The following is a 23,965-nucleotide window of genomic DNA, read 5'->3' on the forward strand; positions in this document are numbered from 1 at the left end:
AAAACACATTGTGGAGTTTTATTAAAAGAGGCATTAAAAAACAAGGCAGAAGGCTCAGTAGCTCAGTAGCGGTAAGTGAATCTGTGTGGGAGGAGCCCGTTGGCCAAGTCGCTCCTGATCTCCCAGCGCAGCGCCGAGCGCTTCTTCTCCGTCGGCACGATGTAGGTGTTCGGTACGAAAACTCTCCGAGGTTTAGGCTGCAACGCAAACACACAGGAAGTTAATGTGTGAACATTGTGTTCTATAAAAGAAAACGACCGGGAAACTTGTGTTTTTATCTTTGGTTACACAGACCAAGGTTCCTACACATTTGATATTTCTAAATTACATACTTCTCGGTAAAAAAATTCAAATAATTTCTGATATTTAAGTAAATATTAGGGCCGGGACTTTAACGCATTAATTACGATTAATTAATTACACAAAAATTAACGCGTTAAAAAAAATTAACGCATTTAATCGCACTTACTTAAAAATATATTTTTTTTTTTCAATTTTTTTTTTTTCTTTCTCACGTGTGTCTACGTGCGGTGCGCCCGCACGCGAGAGAGGCGGCAGTTTGAGAGGCTGACTGGCAGAGATGAGAGCTGGTGAAACACTAGCATGGTTATTTAAAACACCATCTCTGATCTCTGCCTGCACATAGATACACAGACACGGGCGCACGCTAAATGTGCTATAGCGCTAACTGCTCAGCTGCAGCGCTACATCTATGACCTGTCACTGTCACAGGTGCAGCTCATCTCATTATGACAGGACTTCACCCTCAGAGCTCTGTCTTCAGACTGTCCTGACCTGTCCCTGAACATCACACAGGGACAACATGGAGCTGCTGTGTGATTGGTTACTGAGTTTTATTAATGTTTACATCAGGCTGAGTTCAACACATCAGTTTATGCTAATGCTACTGTGATTTATGTAGCCTAGTTAAATACTACAGTAATCATCATAGTGTATTGGAAGGAAAGACCATTTAATCTGTGTGTATCAGATATCGATTAATGAATTAATGGATAATTTGCATCCCTAGTCTGTTGGTCTGGGTTAAGTACCACCTTGAATGCTTAAGCTTATGTATTCAGTCATTCAATGGTATACTAAAATCCATGTGAAAAAAAAATGCTTCTCACTGTCCTCAGGTCAAATATTCGTATGCAATTAAAATGCGATTAATTAATTACAAAGCCTCAAATTAATTCGATTAATTTTTTTAATCGAGTCCCGGCCCTAGTAAATAGATGTGCATAATATTAAAAAAAGAGTATGCAATTTATCTCTGCTCAAACACTGCTCAAAAAAACACACTGCTCAAAAAAATAAAGGGAACACTTAATCTCTTATTTAATAAAAATCCAGCTAATTGTAGTTTGTTAAATCATAGTGAAGAGTTTCCAAATGTCTTTTTAAGTTTAAACTCTACATTCGCTTGTGTTTCACATTCCTGGTTATGGCAGATTATAGCTTTGTTTAGAGCGCCCCCATGTGGCTCGATGTGAACTAATAACAAATGTCACATTGTAATAGCGAAGGGAAGAAATTCAGAAAACTCATTTGGCCTTAAAAAAATCTCCTGGGTCGTGACGATCGTTCCTCCTTAAATACTAGAAAACTAAAAATAAACACTGATGTTAACTTAATGTCACCTCCAACTGTGTTTCATCGTCCAGCAACAAATCCTGTTTGTAAAACACAGTCACAGTTTCTAGTCGGTCAGGATTCCTATGGAAAAGTATGGAATTAGATTTTATACATTTCCAGGTCTGGTAAGTATGGAAAATGGGAACTATTGTATGGAAATATATTTATTTTATTTGTCTTATCTTGGTTTGGTCTTATCTGAAGTTATTTGGGTTAACAACACTGCTCAAAAAAATAAAGGGAACACTTAAACAACACATTGTAGCTCCAAATATATCACACCCATGTGAAATCAACCTGGGATGATAATTTTGATTTACATTGATAATTTGTATGTTATTTTGTTCTCAACACACTCTACTATATATTGAACAACGATTTTAAACTGCAATATTTCATTAATTGAGATCTAAGATGTGTTGTTTAAATCATCAGCTAATTTGTCTTTAAATGACAAAATCTGGTTTGTTTCGTATTATTTCGCCACAGAGAGACGAGACATGGCAGAAAAATGTGGTTTTACTTTTACTGTGGTTAGTTTAGTGACGGTTGCAAAGTCCAAACGTGGGATATATATATTTTTTTATGTCTTAAGATTCTGCATTTTTTCAGTGCATCTTCCTGCCACCACTAATGACATTAAAGGACAATTCCAGGCGAATTCAACTCAGGGGTGTATTTTCATATCATTTTAGGTCTAAAAGAATGAATCTGAAGATTTTCAGTTTAATCGCTCCTGTTTTGCGGTAGTTGTGTCTGTCCCCGCGTCGCCACGGCAGCAATGAATGGGAGTGGATGTAAGTTCTGCTGTTTAGGCTGTTTCCATCCCTCAAAGCCACAGACAGCGTCAGATGGAGACTCAAACATGCAGCCAGAAGTTTATTTACTTCAACAAGCCGACATGTTTGTAAAACTAGATCTAATTCAAAGTCTCCCGGAGTCTCGCGCGAGACCCAGTTGCCGTGCGCGGTGTGTTCAGGAGCAGTGGGAAAAGCTACCGTTTGTGTCATAAACACAGGAATATCAACTCTTTACTTGCTTCAAGTAAAAAAAACTTCTCGGCGCATGTTTGAGTCTCCACCTGACGCTGTCTGTGGAAAAAAATGTACACTTGAAGCAAGTAAAGAGTTGATATTCCTGTGTTTATGACACAAGCGGTAGCTCCTACTGCACCTGAACACACCGAGCGTCAACTTGGGTCTCGCGCGAGACTCTGGAAGACTTTGAATTAGATCGACTTTTACAAACATGTCGGCTTGCTTGAAGTAAATAAACTTCTGGCTGCATGTTTGAGTCTCCATCTGACGCTGTCTGCGGCTTTGAGGGATGGAAACAGCCTAAACAGCAGAACTTACATCCACTCCCATTCATTGCTGCCGTGGCGACGCGGGGACAGACACAACTACCGCAAAACAGGAGACATTAAACTGAAAACCTTCAGATTCATTCTTTTAGACCTAAAATGATATGAAAATACACCCCCGAGTTGAATTCGCCTGGAATTGTCCTTTAATAAACCAAATTATATAAAACCAAAAGCAGAGGAAATAAAATGCATCCATCAGTAATAACAGCAACACAAAGTGATACAGAATGAGCCTTAAACACCTCATGACTGACAGACGAGGAGTTATTTAAACTGCTCAAGGTTTTGTGAAGTGCTGATCTGAAACATCAACAAATAAAGTCAGTGGCATCGAGTGCAGCAGGAAAATAAATAAACAACAAGATGAAACTGAGGAGAAACTCACCGGTGGAGGCTGATAGGCCAGACGCTCCTGAAACAAACAGGAAACAAGTTAAAGGAAAATAATATTATTTAACTTATGAAGCAACAAACATACAGTATGTCGATCATGTTTTGGTACCTTGATCTCGGAGCGCAGCGCTCTCCTGTCCGACTCTCCCGGGAGCTTGAACACATCCCAGAGCTGTTTGTACTGGAAATACCTGCAGAGGGGAAGATGACAGACGACGGCGTCAGATGTCAGAGCAGCACGTTGCTTCTTCATCATGATGTCTGAACTGTTTTTATGTTTTGGGACTCCGGATGGAAACTAGCACTAGCTGCTACAATCCGGCACATTTACAGGTTTTACATGTCCATTAATGTGCATTGTCCCGCCCAAATAAAACAATAAATAAAAAATAAACTCACCTGCTCACTGGGTCGGTTTTCTTTACGGTCTTCTGACTCATCACAGGTCGAATGACTGAAACACAAACATCCGATCGATTATTTGGTTTATCGGAGACGTAAACGACAAGAAAGGCAATAAACACTTAGATGTGTGTTATATGTGATGTAGTATAGTTGTATATTATGTCTCTAGTGAGAGGATGAAAAGATGACAGACATTAATGATGTGATATAAAAATAATAAGACTGAACATGTAATGAAAACTTGAGAAAAAAAATATATAATCAATAATTTATACGACATCCTGTCAATGTAAAATAAAAAAGTAATAAATGTCAAGATAAAAATATAATACAACAGATATGTAAACTTCATTATGTACCTATTTTTCTTTTTTTTTGGTTGCTGTTGTAGCACTTTGAGATTTTTTGGTAAATATAAAGTGCATTACAAATAAAATGTATTATTATTATCAATAATAATAATGCTATAGTGTTAATTGTGTTATAATTATACAGTAGGTTACATATTATTATCTTCCAGGTGTTTTATCAGGTGTTGCTGTGTTGATGTTGGTGATTATTTACAGATCTGTTGAGTGTAAACAATGAAGAAACAACATCATCATCATCATCAGGTTGGAGTCGACTCACAGGACTTGGGTTTAGGTCGGAGGTCGCCGTCACTTCGACTTCGAGTCTGTGAGAAATAAAAATATTGTAGTGACAAAGAAGATCATCTTAAAGGACTTTGAGTTTTTGTCACAGTCAGGATATACTAAATATTTAAAATGTCATTAATCTTTGATGGCTGTGAGCAAGAGATAGACCTCTGTCAGTTTACTGATTGATTGATTGATTGATTGATTGATTGATTGATTGATTGATTGATTGATTGATTGATTGATTGATTGATTGATTGATTGATTTAAAAGTCAGACTATATCGTCTTATTGATCTCACAGGGTCATTCATTCATAAAACTACAGACATGATAACGTTGTTTTGACTCTAGAAAGGTTCATCGCTGCTGCTTTTGTTGTTTTACTACCAACCTGATAGGGGTGGGAGAAAAAATCGATTCACACAAATATCGCAATATCTTTTTTGATGATTTTTAAATCGATTTTTTTCAAAAAATTTTTAAATATTGTGCAATGTGCATTTGTTCGCCTTTTTTACATACAGTGTTCTGGCACCTGAGCGCGTAGCGTTGCACACATCACCAGACAGCTAAACATTCTTTAACTCGACTGAAGTAGCTAGGTATCTTCAATGATGAGTAGGCAAGACGTGCTGTCGAGATGAACTCCGTTTTATTGAAGGTACAGCGTTTTTATGACGAGTTGTTTTAATCATGTGAAAACACAAAGCTGCTCCAAGCTCTGCACAATCAGATGAGACCGAGTAAAAAAGGAGAAGATTTCAACCCATGCGGCCCTCTAGTTTTTTCTTACTTCCTACCACTGATCATGTGACCTGGTTAATCATGTGACCTGAACAACCAATAAAAATGCAAACATCTAAAACACTGAGAAAAGAGCTGCATTCCTCTTAATGACCCATAGGAGGTGCTATAACATTTTACATAATAAAACACATGGAACATCACACTCCCCGCCTGGTATTGAACGCAATACCACTATGAAAGACAAACACTTAGGGAGTTAAGTAAAAGTCTATGTCATCCTAGGGAGACATTAGCACCACCACCTCCGTGATGGGCCGAAGGAAGGTCTTAGAGGTCTCTCCTCTGACAACCTTGAGCTCCACTTTCCTGACCTTCCCGTCGCTCGAAGGGAAGGTTTTTGTGACTAGCGCCATGGGCCACTGGTTCCTCTCCACTTGGGTATCACGAAGAAGCACTATGTCTCCTTCCTTGATGTTGGGGCGGCTCCTCTGCCACTTCGACCGACTCTGGAGCATAGGGAGATACTCGCGTCTCCACCTCTCCCAAAAGGTGTTGGCCAAGTGCTGGACTTTCCTCCACTGCTGGCGATGTAGATCTGCGTCGACGAAGCAGCCTGGAGGAGGAGGACTGCAAACTTTCTGGGTAAGGATCATGGCTGGAGTAAGGAGCGATGGAGCACTCACATCTGTAGAGATGGTCGTCAGAGGTCTGGCATTAATTATGGCGGACACCTCTGCCATGACTGTAGACAGAACCTCGTGAGAGAGGTTGGATGGCTGAATCTGGGACAACATGGAATCCAGAATCCTCCTGGAGACCCCAATCATCCTCTCCCACGCGCCGCCCATGTGGGAGGAATGAGGTGGATTAAAGATCCATGTACAGCCTTCTTTGCTGAGGAACCGGAAGACGTTAGGCTCCTTGTCGTCCTGAAGGAGTATTTTCAGCTCCCTGCATGCCCCTTTGAAATTTGTGCCACAATCGGAGCGTATCAGCTTCACGGGACCCCGAATGGCGAAAAATCGACGAAGGGCGTTTATGAAGCTTGATGTGTCCATGGCCTCGATCAGCTCTATATGAACAGCGCGCACACTGAGACAGGTAAAGATCACTGCCCACCTCTTGCTGTTAGCGGCACCTCCACGTGTGCGTCGAGTAGAGATACTCCAAGGCCCAAATACATCAATGCCTACGTTGGTGAATGGTGGCTCTTCGCTTAACCGATCTGAAGGGAGGTCAGCCATCTTTTGCTCGGCTGTCCTTCCTCTGAGCTTATTACACGTCACACACTTGTACAGATGTCTCGCAACGCATCTCCTGACACCAACCATCCAAATGCCATCGGCGTGTATCGCTCCCTCTGTAAAGATCCGGCCTTGGTGCTTAACTCTCTCGTGATAGTAGTTGATGAGTAGACCACCGACATGGCTTCGACCAGGGACAATGAGAGGGTGCATTTCTTCTGCCTTGAGAGTCGAGTGACGAAGTCGGCCCCCAGTTCTCAAGAGTCCATCACTATCGAGCATAGGATCCAATTTCCTCAATGGGCTGCTCTTCGGGATGTCCATCCCTTGCTTCAGACAAGACATCTCAGTCTGATATGCTTCACTCTGTATACATCTGATGAGGACCTGTCTCGCTTTGAGCAGATTGTCAGACGTGTGGACTTTTGAACATTGATGCCAACCTTTACATTCTGTTTTTCCTCTTGTACTCTTGGCTCTCATGGTCTCCGCGATGTGGATCAGAGTGGCTATGGCTCTGATGAGAGATTGCCAGGTTGAGAATCTTTCAAATCGTTGAGAGCCCAGGTTTGTGTCGGTGCATGCCGTGAGGTGAGAACGCACTTCTGCATCCGAGTCTGGGTTCACAAGGTCGTAAGATGTCTCCACAGGTGCATCTTCTTTCATGGGTAGCAGCAGGAACTTGGGCCCGGTGAGCCAGCTGGTGGTTGAGAGAAGTTCCGCAGGTACTGACCTAGTCGCTACATCTGCTGGATTCTGACTGGTGGGTACGTAGTGCCACTGTTCAGGGCTTGAGAACTTCCTGATGCGCTCTACCCTATTACTGACATACACGTAAAATCTGCGGGTAACGTTGTAGATATAACCCAGCACGACTTTGCTGTCAGTGTAAAACTTCATGTCATCAATCTTGACATCCAATTCTCTTGACACCAGCTCTGCAATCTCAACAGCGAGGACCGCAGCTCCCAGCTCAAGACGTGGGACCGTATGGACTGTCAAAGGAGCTAATTTAGCCTTCCCAATCACAAATCCTACATGGTCTGTGCCGTTGCTATCCAACACCTTCAAGTAGACCACTGCAGCGATGGCTTTTACAGACGCATCCGAGAAGATGTGCAGCTCAACATGCTGGGCGTTGGAGATAGATGCACTAGTGTAACAACGTGGAGTCTCAAAGTGTTCAAGAGCTTGTAATGAATCTCTCCAAGCGATCCACTCTCCTTCCTGCTCTGCTGGGAGAGGCTCATCCCAGTCGATGGTGTCTTGGGTTAGTTCTCTCAGCAGAAACTTTCCTTGAATGGAGATCGGTGCTACTAGGCCGAGCGGATCGAATAAACTGTTTACAGTAGCAAGGACACCTCTCCTTGTGTAAGGCCTTTCGGTGCTGGAGACCCGGAAGGTGAATGTGTCTTTGCACAGGTCCCAGTTCAGTCCTAAGCTACACTGCATTGGAAGAGAATCACTATCAGGATCGAGTTCCTTCAAGTTCTTGGCGTACTCGGAGGCCGGAAATGCTTGCATGACTGCGGGACAGTTGGATGCAATCTTGTGGAGGCGTAGGTTAGACATACCCAGCATACCTCGTGCTGCTTTGAGTAAGCTGACAGCTTCATTTTCTGATGGCAGAGATGTGAGGCCATCATCTACATAGAACTCTCTATGTATGAACTCCTTTGCTGCAGAGCCAAACACCGGTTCTCCGTACAGCGCAGCTCTTCTGAGGCCATAGGTCGCCACCGCTGGAGAGGGGCTGTTGCCGAATACGTGAACCCGCATCCGGTATTCGACAACCTCATCTGTAGGGTCATTGTTCTTGAACCACATGAACCGAAGAAAGTTCCTGTGATCTTCCCTCACGAGAAAACTATGAAACATTTGTTCGATGTCTGTGGTGACAGCAATCTGTTCACGTCGAAAACGCATCAGAACCCCCAATAATCTATTGGTCAGGTCTGGCCCGGTCAACAGCACATCATTTAGAGACACCCCGAGATGTTTGGCGCTGGAGTCAAACACGACTCTGATGTCACCAGGCTTGCGCGGGTGGTACACTCCAAACGTAGGGAGGTACCAGGACTCTTCTCCCTCCACTAATGGTGGAGCCAGTTCTGCATGATTCTGATCGAAGATCCGTTGCATGAAGGTGACAAACTGTTGCTTCATCTCTGCTTTCCTATCAAGAGTGCGGCAGAGAGATTTAAAGCGACTCAGAGCTTGCTCCCTGTTGTTCGGTAGACGTACTCTTGAAGGGCGGAATGGGAGTGGGGCTACCCAGTTGTTTCCTTCGTCAATGAACATCTCTTTGTCCATTAGCTCGATGAACTGTTTGTCTTCAATAGAGGGGGCAATCTCGTTGTCCTCCTCTGTGCGCTGGAAGATCTTACTTCCCAAAGAGTCACCTTCAGTGCGTTGGACTGTCAAAAGAGAAAGTGGTGAGCCTTTGAGACTATGAGGACCGTGAGACTTCTGACTGTTCACAGTGGGCTTCTCCTTAAGAGTGAGATGGTTTGGACAGGGTGTGAAGTGAGAATGACGTCCATTCTCAAGAATGTGAGTATGGAACACGTTAGCATCTTTGGGTTTGTGAGCTGTGCCTAAACAGGCTTCCCCGATGATGACCCAACCGAGGTCCAAGCGCTGGGCGTATGGTGCGCTGTTAGGTCCGTTGCGGTGTTCTCTCACCTTGTGGACCTGCAGAACATCACGACCAAGGAGAAGGAGGATCTGAGCCTCTGGATCAAGGGGAGGAATGTGCTCAGCCAAAGAGTTAAGGTGAGTGTGATACTTGGCGATTTCAGGAGTAGGAATCTCTGACCTATCCTCTGGGATGTAGTTACACTCTATGAGAGTCGGGAGATTTATGCTGAAGCTTCCATCCAAAGTTTTTGCAATGAAGTTCGTGGCTCTCCTCCCAGACATCTCAGTAAGACCAGCACATGTCCTAAGAGTATAGAGTGACTCTGTGCCCTCCAGTCCAAAGAGGTCAAAGAACTCTGATCTAGCAAGCGATCTGTTGCTCTGATCATCAAGAATGGTGTAAAGTTTCACTGACCTGTCTGGTTGACCCTTAGGATGAACTGTGATAAGGCAAATTTTTGAGCAGGAGCGTGGGGCGTTACCCTCTCCGCAAACCTCCGTGCACTTTGAGTTCACAGTAGGAGACTGATCACCCTTCTCCTCCCCGCCGTTCTCTGACTCAGGGGTCTGGCTAAGCCACGGAGCTGGTCCAGGATGAAGAGCCGCTACGTGCTTGTCGCTGCTGCACTCTTTGCACTGTACTGCGATTTTGCAATCTTTGGCATAATGTTTGCTTGAAGAACAACATCTAAAACATATGCCAGCTTCTTTGAGATAAGCCTTGCGTTCCTCGATTGCTTTGGCTCTAAAGCCTCTACAGTGTTTAAGGGGGTGAGGCTTTTTGTGAATAGGACATTGCCTACTAACATCTGGCCTAGCACTAGGCGTCCCTGTGTCGTCGGGGTCAAGCATAGAAGAGACCTCTGTTTTGTGTGAGGAGACGAAGTTCCTAGAGCTACTCATCTTTTTTACTGTGTTGTTCGGCTTCATTATTGTGTCTGCAGAAGAGAACAGAGAGAAACTTGGGTCGTTCCGGATGTAGGCCTCTCTACAGACAAACTCGACAAAGTAGGCAAATGGTGGGAAATGTACCTGATAATTAGCTTTGTAATTACTCCCATGAGAGATCCATTTTTCCTGGAGATTGAATGGCAGTTTCTCTACTATGGGTATCAGGCCTCTCGCAGTATCCAGGCAAGCCAGTCCAGGTAGGTTCCCCTCACGCTGTGCTGATGCTAACTCTTGTAGCAGGTCGCCGAGCTCTCGGAGCTTTTGAGGATCCTTATTGGTGACCTTGGGAAATTTCTCCAGTCTGTCAAAGAGCGCTTTCTCTATCATCTCTGGAGATCCATAACACTCATTAAGACGAGACCACACCGTTCTCAGACCTTGAGCTGGGTTGCTGATGTGTACTGCTCTGATCCTCTTCACATGTGCTGAAGACTGTGGACCCAGCCACTTGGATAGCAGGTCGAGCTCTTCACTTGGGGTTAGTTCTGTTCCTTCAATGGAGTTTAGGAAGCTCGACCTCCATGCCCAGTAGCTTTCAGGACGATCGTCAAATCTGGTGAGACTGGAGCTGAGCAGTTCCCGACGGACGAGGAATCTGGCAATATCACCAAAGCCTGTACGGTCAGCAAAGGGAGTGTGAGGAGCTTGGTTGCTGAGAGTGGGTGTGAATGGTTGTTGTGGCCTCGTGGGGTAGAAGGTATGAGGGTTAGCATCAGGATCTGGCTTCAATAGGTGAGTAGTTGGAATACGTGGTCTAACATCCGCAGGACCATCGAAGAGGTTTGGAGTGGCACTGCTCAAGATGGCGGGATTGTATAGTTGAGGTTGACTCTGTGGTGGTTCAGTGAGTGGAGGCTTAGAGTCTTCCTGTGAATGACGCTCAACATAATCGTTGGTCCTTTCTTGGGGGGATTGAGGAGGAAGGAGGAAGATGTTGGAAGCTCTGGAGCCTCTGGAGCCTTTCTCTATATCTGCTGCTGTAGACTCGAGAGCTTTGGCTTCTGCTTCTGCAGCTGCAATCTTTTTGTCTAGCTTTAATGTAGCGAGAGCAGCCTCCATTTTAGCCTTTTCTACCAGCAGTTCATTTTCTTTCTGAACAAAAGTTGCACAGGCACGTGCAGCTAAGACCTTAGCCCTAGCCTTAGCAGCAGCTAAGCTAGCAGATGAACTTTTTGAACTTGAGCTGGATCCGCTAGAAACTGACTTGGCAGTAGCTCCCTCTTTAGCTGATGAGCCTGCCTGCTGTCCTTCTGTAGGCGACGTGGCATCCATCTTAAAACGTATAGGGAGATCAGGCTAGCACTGCTGAAGCCGCTAATGAGTTGTACTTCTCTTTTCACTAGCGTGTTGTTGTGTAGAACCCGCTGAATAGCTGTGTTTTCACTGTTCTGGCACCTGAGCGCGTAGCGTTGCACACATCACCAGACAGCTAAACATTCTTTAACTCGACTGAAGTAGCTAGGTATCTTCAATGATGAGTAGGCAAGACGTGCTGTCGAGATGAACTCCGTTTTATTGAAGGTACAGCGTTTTTATGACGAGTTGTTTTAATCATGTGAAAACACAAAGCTGCTCCAAGCTCTGCACAATCAGATGAGACCGAGTAAAAAAGGAGAAGATTTCAACCCATGCGGCCCTCTAGTTTTTTCTTACTTCCTACCACTGATCATGTGACCTGGTTAATCATGTGACCTGAACAACCAATAAAAATGCAAACATCTAAAACACTGAGAAAAGAGCTGCATTCCTCTTAATGACCCATAGGAGGTGCTATAACATTTTACATAATAAAACACATGGAACATCACATACAGAGAGTCCAGGTTTTGAAAAGGGTTTAAGTTCACTTTATAATGGAGTATGTTAATTTATAGACTCCTACAGTATTTGTGTGCAGATAAATGTTAAAAATGCTAAAGACTAAAAATCGAGAGAATCGGCAATATCGTAGAATCACAATTTAAATCGAATCACCATCCAAAAAATTGTAGAAGAATAGAATCGGGAGAAAAGCACATCGTCCCAGCCCTACAACCTGACTGAATCCTACATCATCAGGGACTTTGTGGTCCAATAATTGGTTTTAGTTTAATGTCTAAGTAGTACATTTTATTTGTGATTTATTAATTTTAGTTTCCTGTTAAGATGTTAAATCGATGGGACAGAAATCTTCACATGCTCAGCGCTCCGGATTAATCATCATTTATAACTAGGTTCACTCAATAAAACCTAAGATTCTTCATTTACAGTTTTCTTCTTGGGATACTGATGGATTTAATTTTTCCTGCTCCAAACTCTTGTTATTACATCAGTCTTTGAAAATTCACAATCACTCGACATCAATTATAAACTAAACCGTTTCAACACACAGTAAAAACTAGGAGAGAGTGCACTAGTAGCAAAAAAAGAGAGAAAAGACGCAATAAAGAAGAAGAAAATGACCGATGTGGAGCTGAGAGACTACATTACCCACCATGCCTCTGATGTAGGATTCGAACGCGCTCAGCGAGACGCCGTCGGGGTCCGAGCTGTGGGAGTCGCCGTGGTCGCTCACGTCTTCGTTCTCCGTCTCCGTCTCCGAGTGGAGGCGGCGAGGCGACGAGGACACGTGCAGCTCGGCCAGTCGCTCCTCCAGACAGCTGGCCACATCTGGAACAAAGACGACAAAATCATGTTCACTTAAAATCTGACAAGTTTTTGTTCTTTTTTGTTTGTTTTGTTGAGGGAATAACTAATAATGTTACTAGTAACTTAACTAAATATATCTGAAATAAAGTAATCAGAACAGCAACTTGATTAGGCTACTTTTTAAAGGAGTAATCAGTAATTTAAATACTTTTCCAGAGAAATTTGACCAACACTGTTTCTAGATCCTTGTTTTTCACCGTGTGTTATTTAAATAATATGAGTTTGAGACAAAGTTTTTGTTCTTAGATGTGTAATTTTAGGAGTATAGGCTTAATTTCTCCAGTATTTAGTCCTCGGTGGAAATGCCGGACGACAGTGGGCCACAAGAACCTTTTAGTTCCTGAAAAGAAAGTTTTAGGAATTAGAAGTTCCTGGAACTTTTGGTGGAAAAGTACCTTTAAAGAGACCTAGAGGAGTTTGCATTTGGTTATGAAAGAGTCTCATATTAATGTGGATGAATCTACGCTACACCAGGGTTTCCTCTACATGTAATTGATCGTGTAAAATAAATAAATAAAATAAAAGCCGCCACACCTTCAGAATGATGATTTTTTTTTTTTATGTTAAAACAATGTAAAGCAGAGTTTCCACAACCAGTTACCATTTCCTACTTTGCACCCCTTTCCACTACACAGTTACAACTTTCGACTCATGCTTTTCAATCACAGCTGAGTTCTAGTTCCTCCTCATTAAAAACGAAACTTATCAACCAGCACATCCAGCGTTTACCATTAATTAACGACTCGGCCGGGGAACAAGCGTTTCGCCCCTCAGCTCTGTGTGTGTGCTCAGTTTCGATTAATAAACACAAATAGGCTACAAACGTACACACATTGGCCTCACGTGTTTGTCATTTCCGGTGTTTTATTTTGAAAATTGACCGGATTCTCTCGTGTTTCTTTGTGTGACTTCCTGCCAAGATTGACGCGATCGGTCACGGCTCGTGCACAAAATAGACCAAACGCCGAAACGATCGCTGCGGGGCACAAGCCGGCCGCAGAGGATTGGACGCCGAAATGAAAAATTAACTGAACTGTAAACTACAGATCAAACTGTTTATTGTACCTCAGAGATTTAAACCGGTTGTTTTAAACTGAAGGGACTTTTTTTTAAATTGAGTTGATGGTTGTACCTTTAATCTGGAGTTTATTTTTATTTTATTTGCTTGTTAAATTACAAAAAGAACAGTAGGCTATCTAAATCTTGAGAATCTAAATTCCTGCAGGAGAAGCACTTTGGACTTGAGGCTGAACCTAAAGACTAGGGGACGTTCTCATGCTCATGTCTGATGGACGCTGAAGGAGCAGGAAGTTGATCTTGAGGATGTTTTAAAGTTTTAAAACGTTTACCGTTCTTCTGCCGGAGGTTTCCTTCCCACTCCAACATCTTGTCGTACATCGTCCAGCTCAGGTCCACGTTGGAGTTGAAGAACTTAACATCCTTGTTGCTCGAGGACTCGTCATCTTCAGACTCCACTTCCTCCTCTTCAAACTCCTGCACTTCTTCTTCCTCAGGTCGTCTTCTTTCTTCAGGATCACTCTCGTCTTCTAGAAGCTTCTGGCTCAAGTTTTCTTCCAGTCTTACGTCCGTCTGCTTCTCCCGTTGGTCCGGTTTCTTCTTCCGCAGCAGCGACTCACTTCCTGGTCGAGCAGCGTCCCGTTCGACGTCGAAGCCGCTGAAGCTGAAGAGCGAGCGTCCGTCCTCTTCCTCCTCCTCCTCCTCCTCCTCCTCTTCGTCGTCTCTCGCCTCGGACAGGTCTCCTCGGCTGTCCTGGTCGTCTGCTCCGTCCGGCTCCTCCTCCGGTCGGTACGTCCCGTAGCCGGACGTCATCAGGCTGGGAACTGGACTCCTGGAGCCGATGCTGAACTTCTCCTCTTCCTCTTTTTCCTCCTCCTCCTCCTTCTCTTCCTCCTCTTCGTCCTCGTTGTTTCCAGTCGTTGAACTCTCTCCGGTGACGTTCTCCTCGTTCTTCACCTCCAGTTTCTCCGGGAGAGATTTTTCTTCTTTTGCCTCCGCTACAGGTACGAAATCTTCCTTATCGGCCGTTTTTTCATCCTCCTTTTCCTCCTCCTCCTCTTCAGGTTTCTCCTCCTCTGCTTCAGCTACAGGTAAAGGTGTGGAGTCTTCCTCCTCATTAACTCCTTCCTCCTCCTCCTCCTCTTCCTCCTCCTCTACATCTTCTTCATCCTCTTCAGCAGCATCAGTAGTGTGACTCTCTCCGGTGACGTTCTCCTTGTTCTTCAGCTCCAGTTTCTCCAGGAGAGATTTTTCTTCTTTTGCCTCCGCTACCGGTACGAAATCTTCCTCATCGGCTGTTTTTTGCTCCTCCTCTTCCTCTTCCTCCTCCCTATCATTATCTTCATCATCATCTTCCTCCTCCTCGTCCCCTCCATCGTCTGAACTCTCGCTGGTGAACTTCCTCTTGACGTTCAGCTCAGACTCAGGTGTTTCCTCCCGGAGAGAGTCCTGACTCTCAGCTACAGGTTCAGACTCTTCCTCTTCTTCCTCCTCATCTTCATCATCATCATCATCATCATCATCATCTTCCTCCTCTTCCTCCTCCTCCTCGTCTTCCTCCTCCTCTTCATCACCTCCATCTTCTGAACTCTGGCTAGTGAACTTTGCCTGCTTATTCAGCTCAGGTGTTTCCTCCCGGAGCGAATCCTGTCTCTCAGCTAAAGGTTCAGAGTCTTCATCTTCCTCTTCCTCGTCTTCCTCCTCCTCTTCTTCCTCATCATCTTCCTCTTCGTCGTCACCTCCATCTTCTGAACTCTCTCCGGTGAACTTCTCCTGCTTGTCTACCTCAGGTCTTTCCCCTTGGAGCGAGTCCCGTCTCTCAGCTACAGGATTACAAACCTCTTCACCAACCACTCGCTCCTTCTCCTCCTCTTTCTCCTCCTCTTCTTCTTCCTCCTTCTCTTTCTCCTCCTCTTCATCGGACCAGAAAGAGGAGAACAGGGAGTTCTTGTCGTCCTCCTCTTTCCCCTCGTCCCTCTGACTCTTGGACATTATTTTGTTCATGGTGTTGAGTTGTGCTCTTGCTGAGGGCTGAGGTGTGTGTGTGTGTTGAGGCTTAAAAAGGAACTCGCTAAGAGGATTAAACTGACATCGTCTCACTCCTGCAACAGCGCCTCCCGCTGGCCACCAGAGGAAATGACACCTCGGCCTTTTACAGCCGTTCACCCCTTCTATCTAATCCCATGATGTCACTTTAATCCTTCACGGAGGATTCACTGTGATCAGAGTTATTTCTTGGTCTTTAACAGGAGGGAGTCCCTGAACCTTCACAACTATTCTGAGTGTGTTGCTTGTGTTTGTTTTGAGAAACAGTAAAGAGCAAAAGTGTTTATCATACAGCGGGGAAAATAAGGATTCAACGCATCAGTAAGATTTGCACGGTGAGCAGCATAGAGGCCAGGGCGGTTAAATGCATTACTCATTGTTTTGTAATTGCAGGTCTCTCTAAAGTTCTCCGTCACAACTCTTCTTAGTTTTCTTTTGACTCTTGTGAGGACCAGTTTATGGTAAAATGTTGATCTTTTTAGTTCCAGTTTAACGGCACTAACGGGTAAAACGGTGCATTCAGACACGACTGTAACCGATGCATCAGTTTGTTCTGCAACATCAGTTTCTGAAGGTCTTGAGAAGCTCTTTGCTTTTCCCCGTCATGAGACGCCTCTTGTGTGACGCCTTGGTGATGAGAAACCTTTTCATAGGCGTCAGTTTGGACTAAAGCAGCTGATGTTACTTTGCACAGACTCCAGCTCCTTTCTTGTCTTTCCTTCTTTACCTTTTTGCACCTCCTCCTTTTCTTCATGTGTTCAATACTTATTCCCTGTGTCATTTCACTTTATTACACATGACTTAATTTACAGGCATAAATGTTTGGATTTCTTTGTATGTGTGCATTACTTGGGTTGTTGCCGACATCTGGTGAAAACTTCATGTCAATAGCTCTATTAGAAGAAAAATGTTGACACGTTCAATACTTATTTTCCCCGCTGTATATATATTTTTTTTTTCTGTGTGATTGGACCTGGTTTTCTCTATTTTATTCTACTCCAGTTGACGTTTCAACATTTGTTTTTTTTATTAGTTTATTTTAATTTAGATTTAAGTGTTAAGATTAAGATTTTACTGTATGTTTTTAATACTTAATGCAGCCGTTTTTGTACTGTTTTGTTCTGTTGTGTTGTCCAAGACAAATCTCTCCCACAGGAGACCAATAACATGACTTGGCATCAAACCCAAATATTAGAAAAGAAACAGTTAAGACGGGTTATTAGTTGATTTTAGGAGAATTTCTACAAACTGTTGAGGTTTGTAGATATTGTCTTTACCTGAGTCTTCACTGTAGATTGATTCATCGCAGATCAAAGTTTGTCCTTTATGTTTCCTGGAAGTGGAAAAAAAACATCAGTGTTAATGATAAACATACAGGAAAGACTTTGTTTGTAAAGACACATTTGATTCATCAAGCTACACAAAAAGAAATGGAAAGATCTAATATCACTGTATTTTGTATTTTATATCACTCACTACAAACTATAAATTGCCTCTGAATGTATTTGCTGGTCAGAAAAAAATGTGTGTATGAAATAATTGAACATTTAATGTATTATCAACACTAAAATCGATCATAAGTACATTAAATGGTGTCTTTATGCTTGAAATTAGACTTAGAAATACTTTATTGATCCGAAAAGGAATTAAAATATCTAGTAACACAGACATAGTTAATATAAGGGCATAGCAGAGCAAAAACATTTCAATGACTGATAACAGTTCAGTTTCTTTAGAAATGAACTGGCTGCACTCTTTTTATTTACTGAGATAAAATACACCGCCATACTCATAAGATCTTTTTTATTTTTTGTCTGGTTGTTTTTATGTTTTGTTGGTCTTTATATCACTCAGCTGGATATCTCATCACTGGAACGACAGATAAAACCAAAGTCTATGTAATAAATAAACTAACAGTCAGTTACCTGAGCACTTTCCTCTTGATGAAGCGTCGGCCCTGAGCGTCTGGTGACGACGTGTAGCTGTCAGAGAGCCGAGGCTGGAGGTCGTCGTCTTCCTCCTCCTCCTCCTCCTCCTCCTCCTCCAGCTGCAGCCGGCTGGGAGCTCCGGGAGGCAGCCGGAGCTTCACAGCCACCGAGTGTTGAGCGTACGAGTCGTCCCAGTGTCCCCGATGCTGCTGCTGCTGCTGCTGCTGCTGCTGCTGCTGCCGCCGCCCGTGCTGTGTTGAAGAACAGACAGTCACACCGACTAAATTAAAGAGAAAACACGGAGTTTCTCCTCCGTCGGCAGAACGAAAAATTCTGCAACAATAAAAAAAGTCTGATATTAATGTGGATGAATCTACGTTACCACTTGTTAATGGTCCATTTTAGATAAATCTATGGTTTTGTCTCTATGGTTATTTTGTTATTATTAGTGGTGGTGGAAATGCTGGGCGAGCCGACCAGCGTTTCTTTACTTTCGGTTTCGTGGCGAGTCATGAGAATAACGCCGCCGTATGAATCTCCGTTTATGGTGGGAACTACGACGGTATGTGATCGTCTTCCAACTTCTGACTTTAATTCTTGATGAATGAAAACATGAGTCTGTCTTGCACCGGTCAAAGAATTTCACAGTGCGGAGGCTCATAAATGTAGTGTGGAAACACTTCGCTTTTCCTCGTTGTCCCTTTAACCTAAACGTTGGGCTCGTCTTCATTTTTATCTGGAAACTGTGAGCTGTCTCATATCTGGGAACATTTATGGACAACAAACTGAGTCTCAGTGATAATACTGACTTCATCTACAAAAAGTCAAGTCAGAAAATGTTTTTAATTAGGAAACTGAAGGGGTTCGGGTTCAGGCCGGATATTCTGGAAAGAGTCTATCACCCTGGACGCACTGCCCGCGGAAGTGCGCGCGCCTTCACGGGCGCTTGGGTGGTCGCACAGAAATAGTACTCCTCCTCCTCTCTCCGCGCCCGTCAGACATCGACTGCAGTCGCCCATACTCGTATTCACTCGGTTTTCTCGTGTGCAGACACAACTGACAAATATTTATAGCCGGACAAGCAACAACTTAATTAATCATCATTTAATTATTTTATTTTGAAAATTGACCGGATTCTCTCGCCTTTTCTGTGCCCGACTTCCTGTCTGGTATAGAGGCTGACATTTTATCGGGATTCCCGCGGGACACGGGATTCTCAATTTATTTTGAATCACGTGATCGGGACGTGACGGGAAAAAATGTAAACGGGAGTGAACGGGACCGGGAGTCAAAGCGCGACATTCAAAGAAGCACAAGCCAGGATGGTGCGCTCAAAACGGTCCAAAAGTTTTAAGTGTGTGGACTGATGCACACTGCACACCCTCAGTGATCACTGTCGTGGCTACGTAGCAGTGTAGGCTACCTAAATCAACATACCGGTAGGGAAACGTTTTCGGCCAGTCAGACTGACTCAGAGGAGTCAGCTGATGCGGCGGCGGCGTAATCTCCACCTCGCATTAAACAGCTGACGCACACTGCACACCGCACACCCTCAGTGATCACTGTCGTGGCTACGTAGCGGTGTGTAACCTGTGTAAATCAACATACCGGTAGGCAATTAAACGTTTTCCGCCAGTCAGAGGAGTCAGCTGATGCGGCGGCGGCGTAATCTCCACCTCGCATTAAACAGGTGATGCAGACAAGCAAAAAATAAAGAAAGAAAAAGAGAGAGAGGGAGAGAGAAAGGACGAGGAGGGCGTTCATTATCACTAATTGAAATAACAAAACAAGACGGTTGACGCCACATCTACCGTCTTGTTTTGTCTGTCATTCAGCCTGCAGTGCGCTGAGGGAGAGAGAGGGGAGGGGGGATCTATGATGACTGTGTTCAAAGAAAAAATCGGGAACAGGACGGGATCGGGAGTGATTTATTCGGGATTTGAACGGGACAGGATTTTTTTTTGACTTTGTCACGGGACCGGGACGGGACCGGGTTTTTTTTGCGGGAGCGGGACGGGGCGGGATTGAAAAAACACTCCCGTGTCAGCCTCTAGTCTGGTACGATCTGGTCTATCCAGCTGGTTAACATGTGGCCTATCTGAAACTGCCTCCGCTCCAGGGCGCTGGGCGACCGGGCCGTATGTCAGCCTGGTTGAGAGCATCCTTGTTTTCAATACCACAGTTTGGTACAGCTGCCTGATGTTACATAAAAATAAACTCAACAGGATAGTCAAGATGACAGGGAAGATAGTTGGCCGCAAACATGAGAGAGTTGCTCCCTCAGGGCAAAGAAAAATGATCTATAAGGGCTCCTTCATCCCCAACGCCATCAACACAAGTAATTAATCCAGTTAATGAGGAACCTAGTTGTTATAGGTGTTTGTATGTAACTCATACGGATGCTCTGTGTACATGATCGCACTTCTGTGTTTGTCTGATGTAGGCAACTCATTGTTGACACATTTGTTTTGCGTAAACCCTGTTTATAAGTCTGTGTCTATTCTGTAATGAGAGGCTAGAAATCGGTTTCTGTTTAGAAACGGCCTTCCCACAGTTCAATAACATGATGATATATTAAACAATCTGTGCTTGTGTCAAAGCAAAAATGTAGATATCAAAAAGTTGTTATTGATTCTGAGTGGCTGACATGAAAACATGAGGGTTATTATAGATTTTTGCGATTATTTAGACTTTTCCTGATATAATTTGTTGTATGATAGAAAATGAATGAAGCATGCAGTGAACACTTACGTGTCTGTCATGATCTGCTTTGGCTGCATGTAAGAAAAATCCTTCATCAGAGTCTTTAAAGTGGCACCGACCGACTGTGAAGGGGGAAAAAACACACAATTCAGCCGTTAATACAAACAACAATTACTTTAAGGAAACTATTCAGACTTTACATTTAACAGCAGACTGTTTAGAGATAAGCGTTATGTAAATACAATTAGTACTATCTAGATGTGTTCCCTGACCTTTTTCTTTGGTGTAGGCGGGGGGGCTCGGCTGAGACGAGGCCGGAGGAGAGTGTGTTGAGTTAATCTGCTTGGACGACACCAGAGTTTCCCATCGTCCACGTCGAATCAGCTCATCGAGATCTGACATAACACAGTGACACGTTTGGACATGAAAATCATCAACATAGAGGTAATTTTTTCATTTGCCTTCATCTTTTCTTGTGGTGTAACTATTCCAAAGTTTTAAAAAACCCTGACCACGTATGGGTCAGTGTTAATTTTGTAAACATTTAGCGCATAATATGGACATTCAGGATCTCAGGCAGGGTGGTGGATGTGTCGTGGGGATCGAACCTTGCTTGAATTCATGCAGCCTGTGTCGTGGTATGTTTCTGTAGCCGAGGATTGCCAGCTGCTCTTGGATTTCCTCTTCTGAGAAATCCAGACTGTCCATAATGTGTTCGGCTTCACGTCAAGGAGGTAGTTCAAAATCTGAAGAGGAACAAAAAAAAACACACAATGAACAATAACATACAAGCAGATACATTTAGTAAGATGAGCTTATTATCGAGTATAATGACATGGAAAATGAGTGTTAGTTCTATATATTTATTTAGAGTGGTATGATTAGGATATTTATTTTGTAGTTAGCTAAGGTTTTACTGATGTTTTACTTACCCTCTGGCCTTTATCGTTAACTCTTGCGTTTCGTTTTGTCTTTTAACACAAGATAATACTCATACTTTAATTGGTATACCTTGGATTTGCGTTTACAGACTCAGAAATACACTCGATCCGTGTTGTTAAGAGCACACGCTTTATAAACAGGCTACTGTTTGTGTTGAAAAGGTTAGTGAGTAAGTCAGCTTTCAAAACTGATACCACACTCCTCTACTCTTTGATAAATCGACTAATAAATGATACTGATAGCTCAGAGTTGTGTATTGATAGCTGTGGCGATAATGTTTCTTTTTTTCAAGGTAACTACTAATACTTCAGCAGAGGCCATAAGTTTGTCTTCATCCACTCTTTCCTGAGCTGTTAAGTTCATCAACATTAAACTAGTTAATGTTTTTAAAGTCCGAGTTTCGCTTTGCTTCGGGAGCTAAGCTAACAGTTAGCAGCTAAAACAATGGGTAAAAAACGAATAAGAAACTTGTTTTTGAGTCTCACCTGGACGGAGTCTGGTTATAGTGAAGCCATTGTGTCAAAAAAAGAAGAAAAGAAAAACAGAAAAGTTTATTCACAGTCGCCGTGTTTACAAGTTTAGAGGCAGCGGCACCAAGACAACGGCCGTTAACGAGCTTTGAAAACGACGCCGGCTGCGACTGACTTCCGGTATGTATATTATTCTTGTCAGTGATTGGCTGAAACGTCGGACTGGGATGACGTCACAGGCCAAGCAGCGGACTATCGCCACCTACTGGCCGAAAGGAGGGAACTGCGGTCAAACAGCCCACATTCCCCACCACACATTGAGACATTTGGGTCAAGCCTCAAGCCAGCACCACACGTTGTTTCTGCGGCAAAATTAAAAGAAAAGTTTCCACAACAACCCCAGGACTTCACACAAACACATCTCGTCAATGTGATGTAGCTTTTCAAAAAATAAAAGCCCCCCTTATTGACTTTATTTTACAGGATAGCCCCTTGAGATGTGCCATCTCATTTTCGAGGGGGTCCATATTATCAACAGAAATACAAACATAGTACATAGTAACATACATAGAAAGTAAGCAGAACAAACAAACAGACAAAACAACAAACAAACAAACAAAAAAAAGAACAAACACCTACAATATAGAGACACAGACGGCCATTCACACACTCACACACTACAATGCTCTATCAATCCTATTCCAGTCAGCAGGGGCTTTGTATTTAAATGCACATCGACCAGATTCTATATTGATTCTAGGGGTAAAAAAGAAAAGTTGACCAGTATGCCTAAGGTTGTATTGTGAACAGATATTGAGGGAAATTGAAGTAAGGTTAAGGTCAAGGGGGAACACAGGAAGGGGCATAGACACCAGCAGCCAAAACACCCGCTGCAAATTGTGAAACATGACATTAAATCTCCTACGTACGCATTAAGTGTTCCAAAAATCAAATAGCCTACATTAAAAAAGTTAGTTTTCTTTTTATTGTTACTGTGTATGTGCATGATGCACAGTACAATATGAAAAATCAGAGGGCTTCTATTCTGAAATACTATATCAGATTGACCTATTTTTTTCTGGGTGTCATAAAGTCGAGTACTATCAGTCTGAAGTGGAATGGTACAGTAATAACGGGTAGTTTTTAAGAAATATGAATCTTAATGTACATAGAATACAGTGAAATATGAAAGTTCAGAGGGCTTTTATTCTGAAATGTTACATCAGATTGACCAATTTTTTTTTGGGTGTCATCCTGAGGTCGAGTACTATCAGTCTGACGTGGAATGGTAGGCTACAGTAAAAACGGGTAGTTTTTAAGAAGAACTACGTGTGGGCTGGCTTGAGCAAATGTTTTAAAGTGTGGGCTGGCTTGACCACAGTAGGAAGAAGCACATAAACAGAATACCAGTAAAATAACAGCGAATAGATCAGAGCCGATTAAAATATGTTCCAAACCAAATGTAGGCTATTTTATATTATTTACGTATGCTTGTGATGTTTTATAACCAGCTAATACATAACATAATTTAGCTTGTGTTAAGAGTGGAGAAGAACTTCAAAATCATCACACCTCTTTTTCCTAAGGAAGCTCTGATCTGTAAACATCTGTAATAAGATGCTGCAGATGTTTTATCAGTCTGTGGTGGCAAGTGTTTTCTTTCATGCTGCAGTCTGCTGGGGAGGAATATTTTTTTGGGGGGAAAAAAGCAGGCAATGAGGTGGACGGCTCCTCTCTCTTCATTTCAGGACAGACAGATACAGAATATATTTTATACCCATAGACTTTTTAGTTCTCCTGCAATTGGTAGAGCTGGCACTTTCCTTTGAGGATTAATAAAGTAATTAGTATTTTATATTAGGCTAGTATTCGTAGACAGTGAATATAATTCAAATGCATACATTGTCCTCTGAAGTCTGTGTGTTCCCTCTGCTGGTCAATATGGTGAACTACAGTGAGGTAAAGTCTGTTTAACGCTGTCAGAGACCAAAGAATAAAGGCTCAAGAAGTGCAAAACAAAAAACAACAATTTATTCATAAATAATTTCAATAACTTACAATGTACAAAACTAGAGATCTACAAACTACAGAGAAAAATGTACCCTGACAATAATACAGATTGAAATCAAACAATTGGCAAAATAATT

The 23,965-nt window shown here is 43.0% G+C and overlaps 2 protein-coding genes across 4 annotated transcripts; both read right to left on the minus strand.

The window, feature by feature from the left end:
- Position 1: 1 nt before the first annotated feature.
- hyls1 (HYLS1 centriolar and ciliogenesis associated) lies at positions 2-22,007 on the minus strand. 3 transcript variants are annotated; one of them, XM_085772081.1, is made up of 12 exons: positions 21,834-22,007; positions 21,015-21,152; positions 20,679-20,801; positions 20,455-20,528; positions 17,701-17,924; positions 17,053-17,108; positions 12,498-12,673; positions 4,433-4,478; positions 3,797-3,851; positions 3,507-3,588; positions 3,390-3,416; positions 2-197 (listed from the first exon to the last, which is right to left on the minus strand). In XM_085772081.1, exons 2-12 carry the CDS (start codon positions 21,112-21,114, stop codon positions 63-65), a joined length of 1,098 nt encoding a protein of 365 aa, XP_085628207.1. In that variant the 5' UTR covers positions 21,115-21,152; positions 21,834-22,007; the 3' UTR covers positions 2-62. The 3 variants fall into 3 exon arrangements, with proteins under 3 accessions (XP_085628207.1, XP_085628205.1, XP_085628204.1); XM_085772079.1 differs by having other exon boundaries at positions 17,701-17,939; positions 20,449-20,528; XM_085772078.1 differs by having other exon boundaries at positions 34-197; positions 17,701-17,954; positions 20,449-20,528.
- Positions 14,683-15,741, minus strand: LOC146960785 (uncharacterized). Its single transcript, XM_085772064.1, has 2 exons — positions 14,888-15,741; positions 14,683-14,727 (listed from the first exon to the last, which is right to left on the minus strand). Exons 1-2 carry the CDS (start codon positions 15,731-15,733, stop codon positions 14,683-14,685), a joined length of 891 nt encoding a protein of 296 aa, XP_085628190.1. The 5' UTR covers positions 15,734-15,741.
- Positions 22,008-23,965: the final 1,958 nt, after the last annotated feature.

This window comes from Trachurus japonicus, unplaced genomic scaffold (genome assembly GCF_045865225.1).
Source record: "Trachurus japonicus isolate A0001 unplaced genomic scaffold, Traja_1.0 AP030010.1".
NCBI lineage: Eukaryota > Metazoa > Chordata > Actinopteri > Carangiformes > Carangidae > Trachurus > Trachurus japonicus.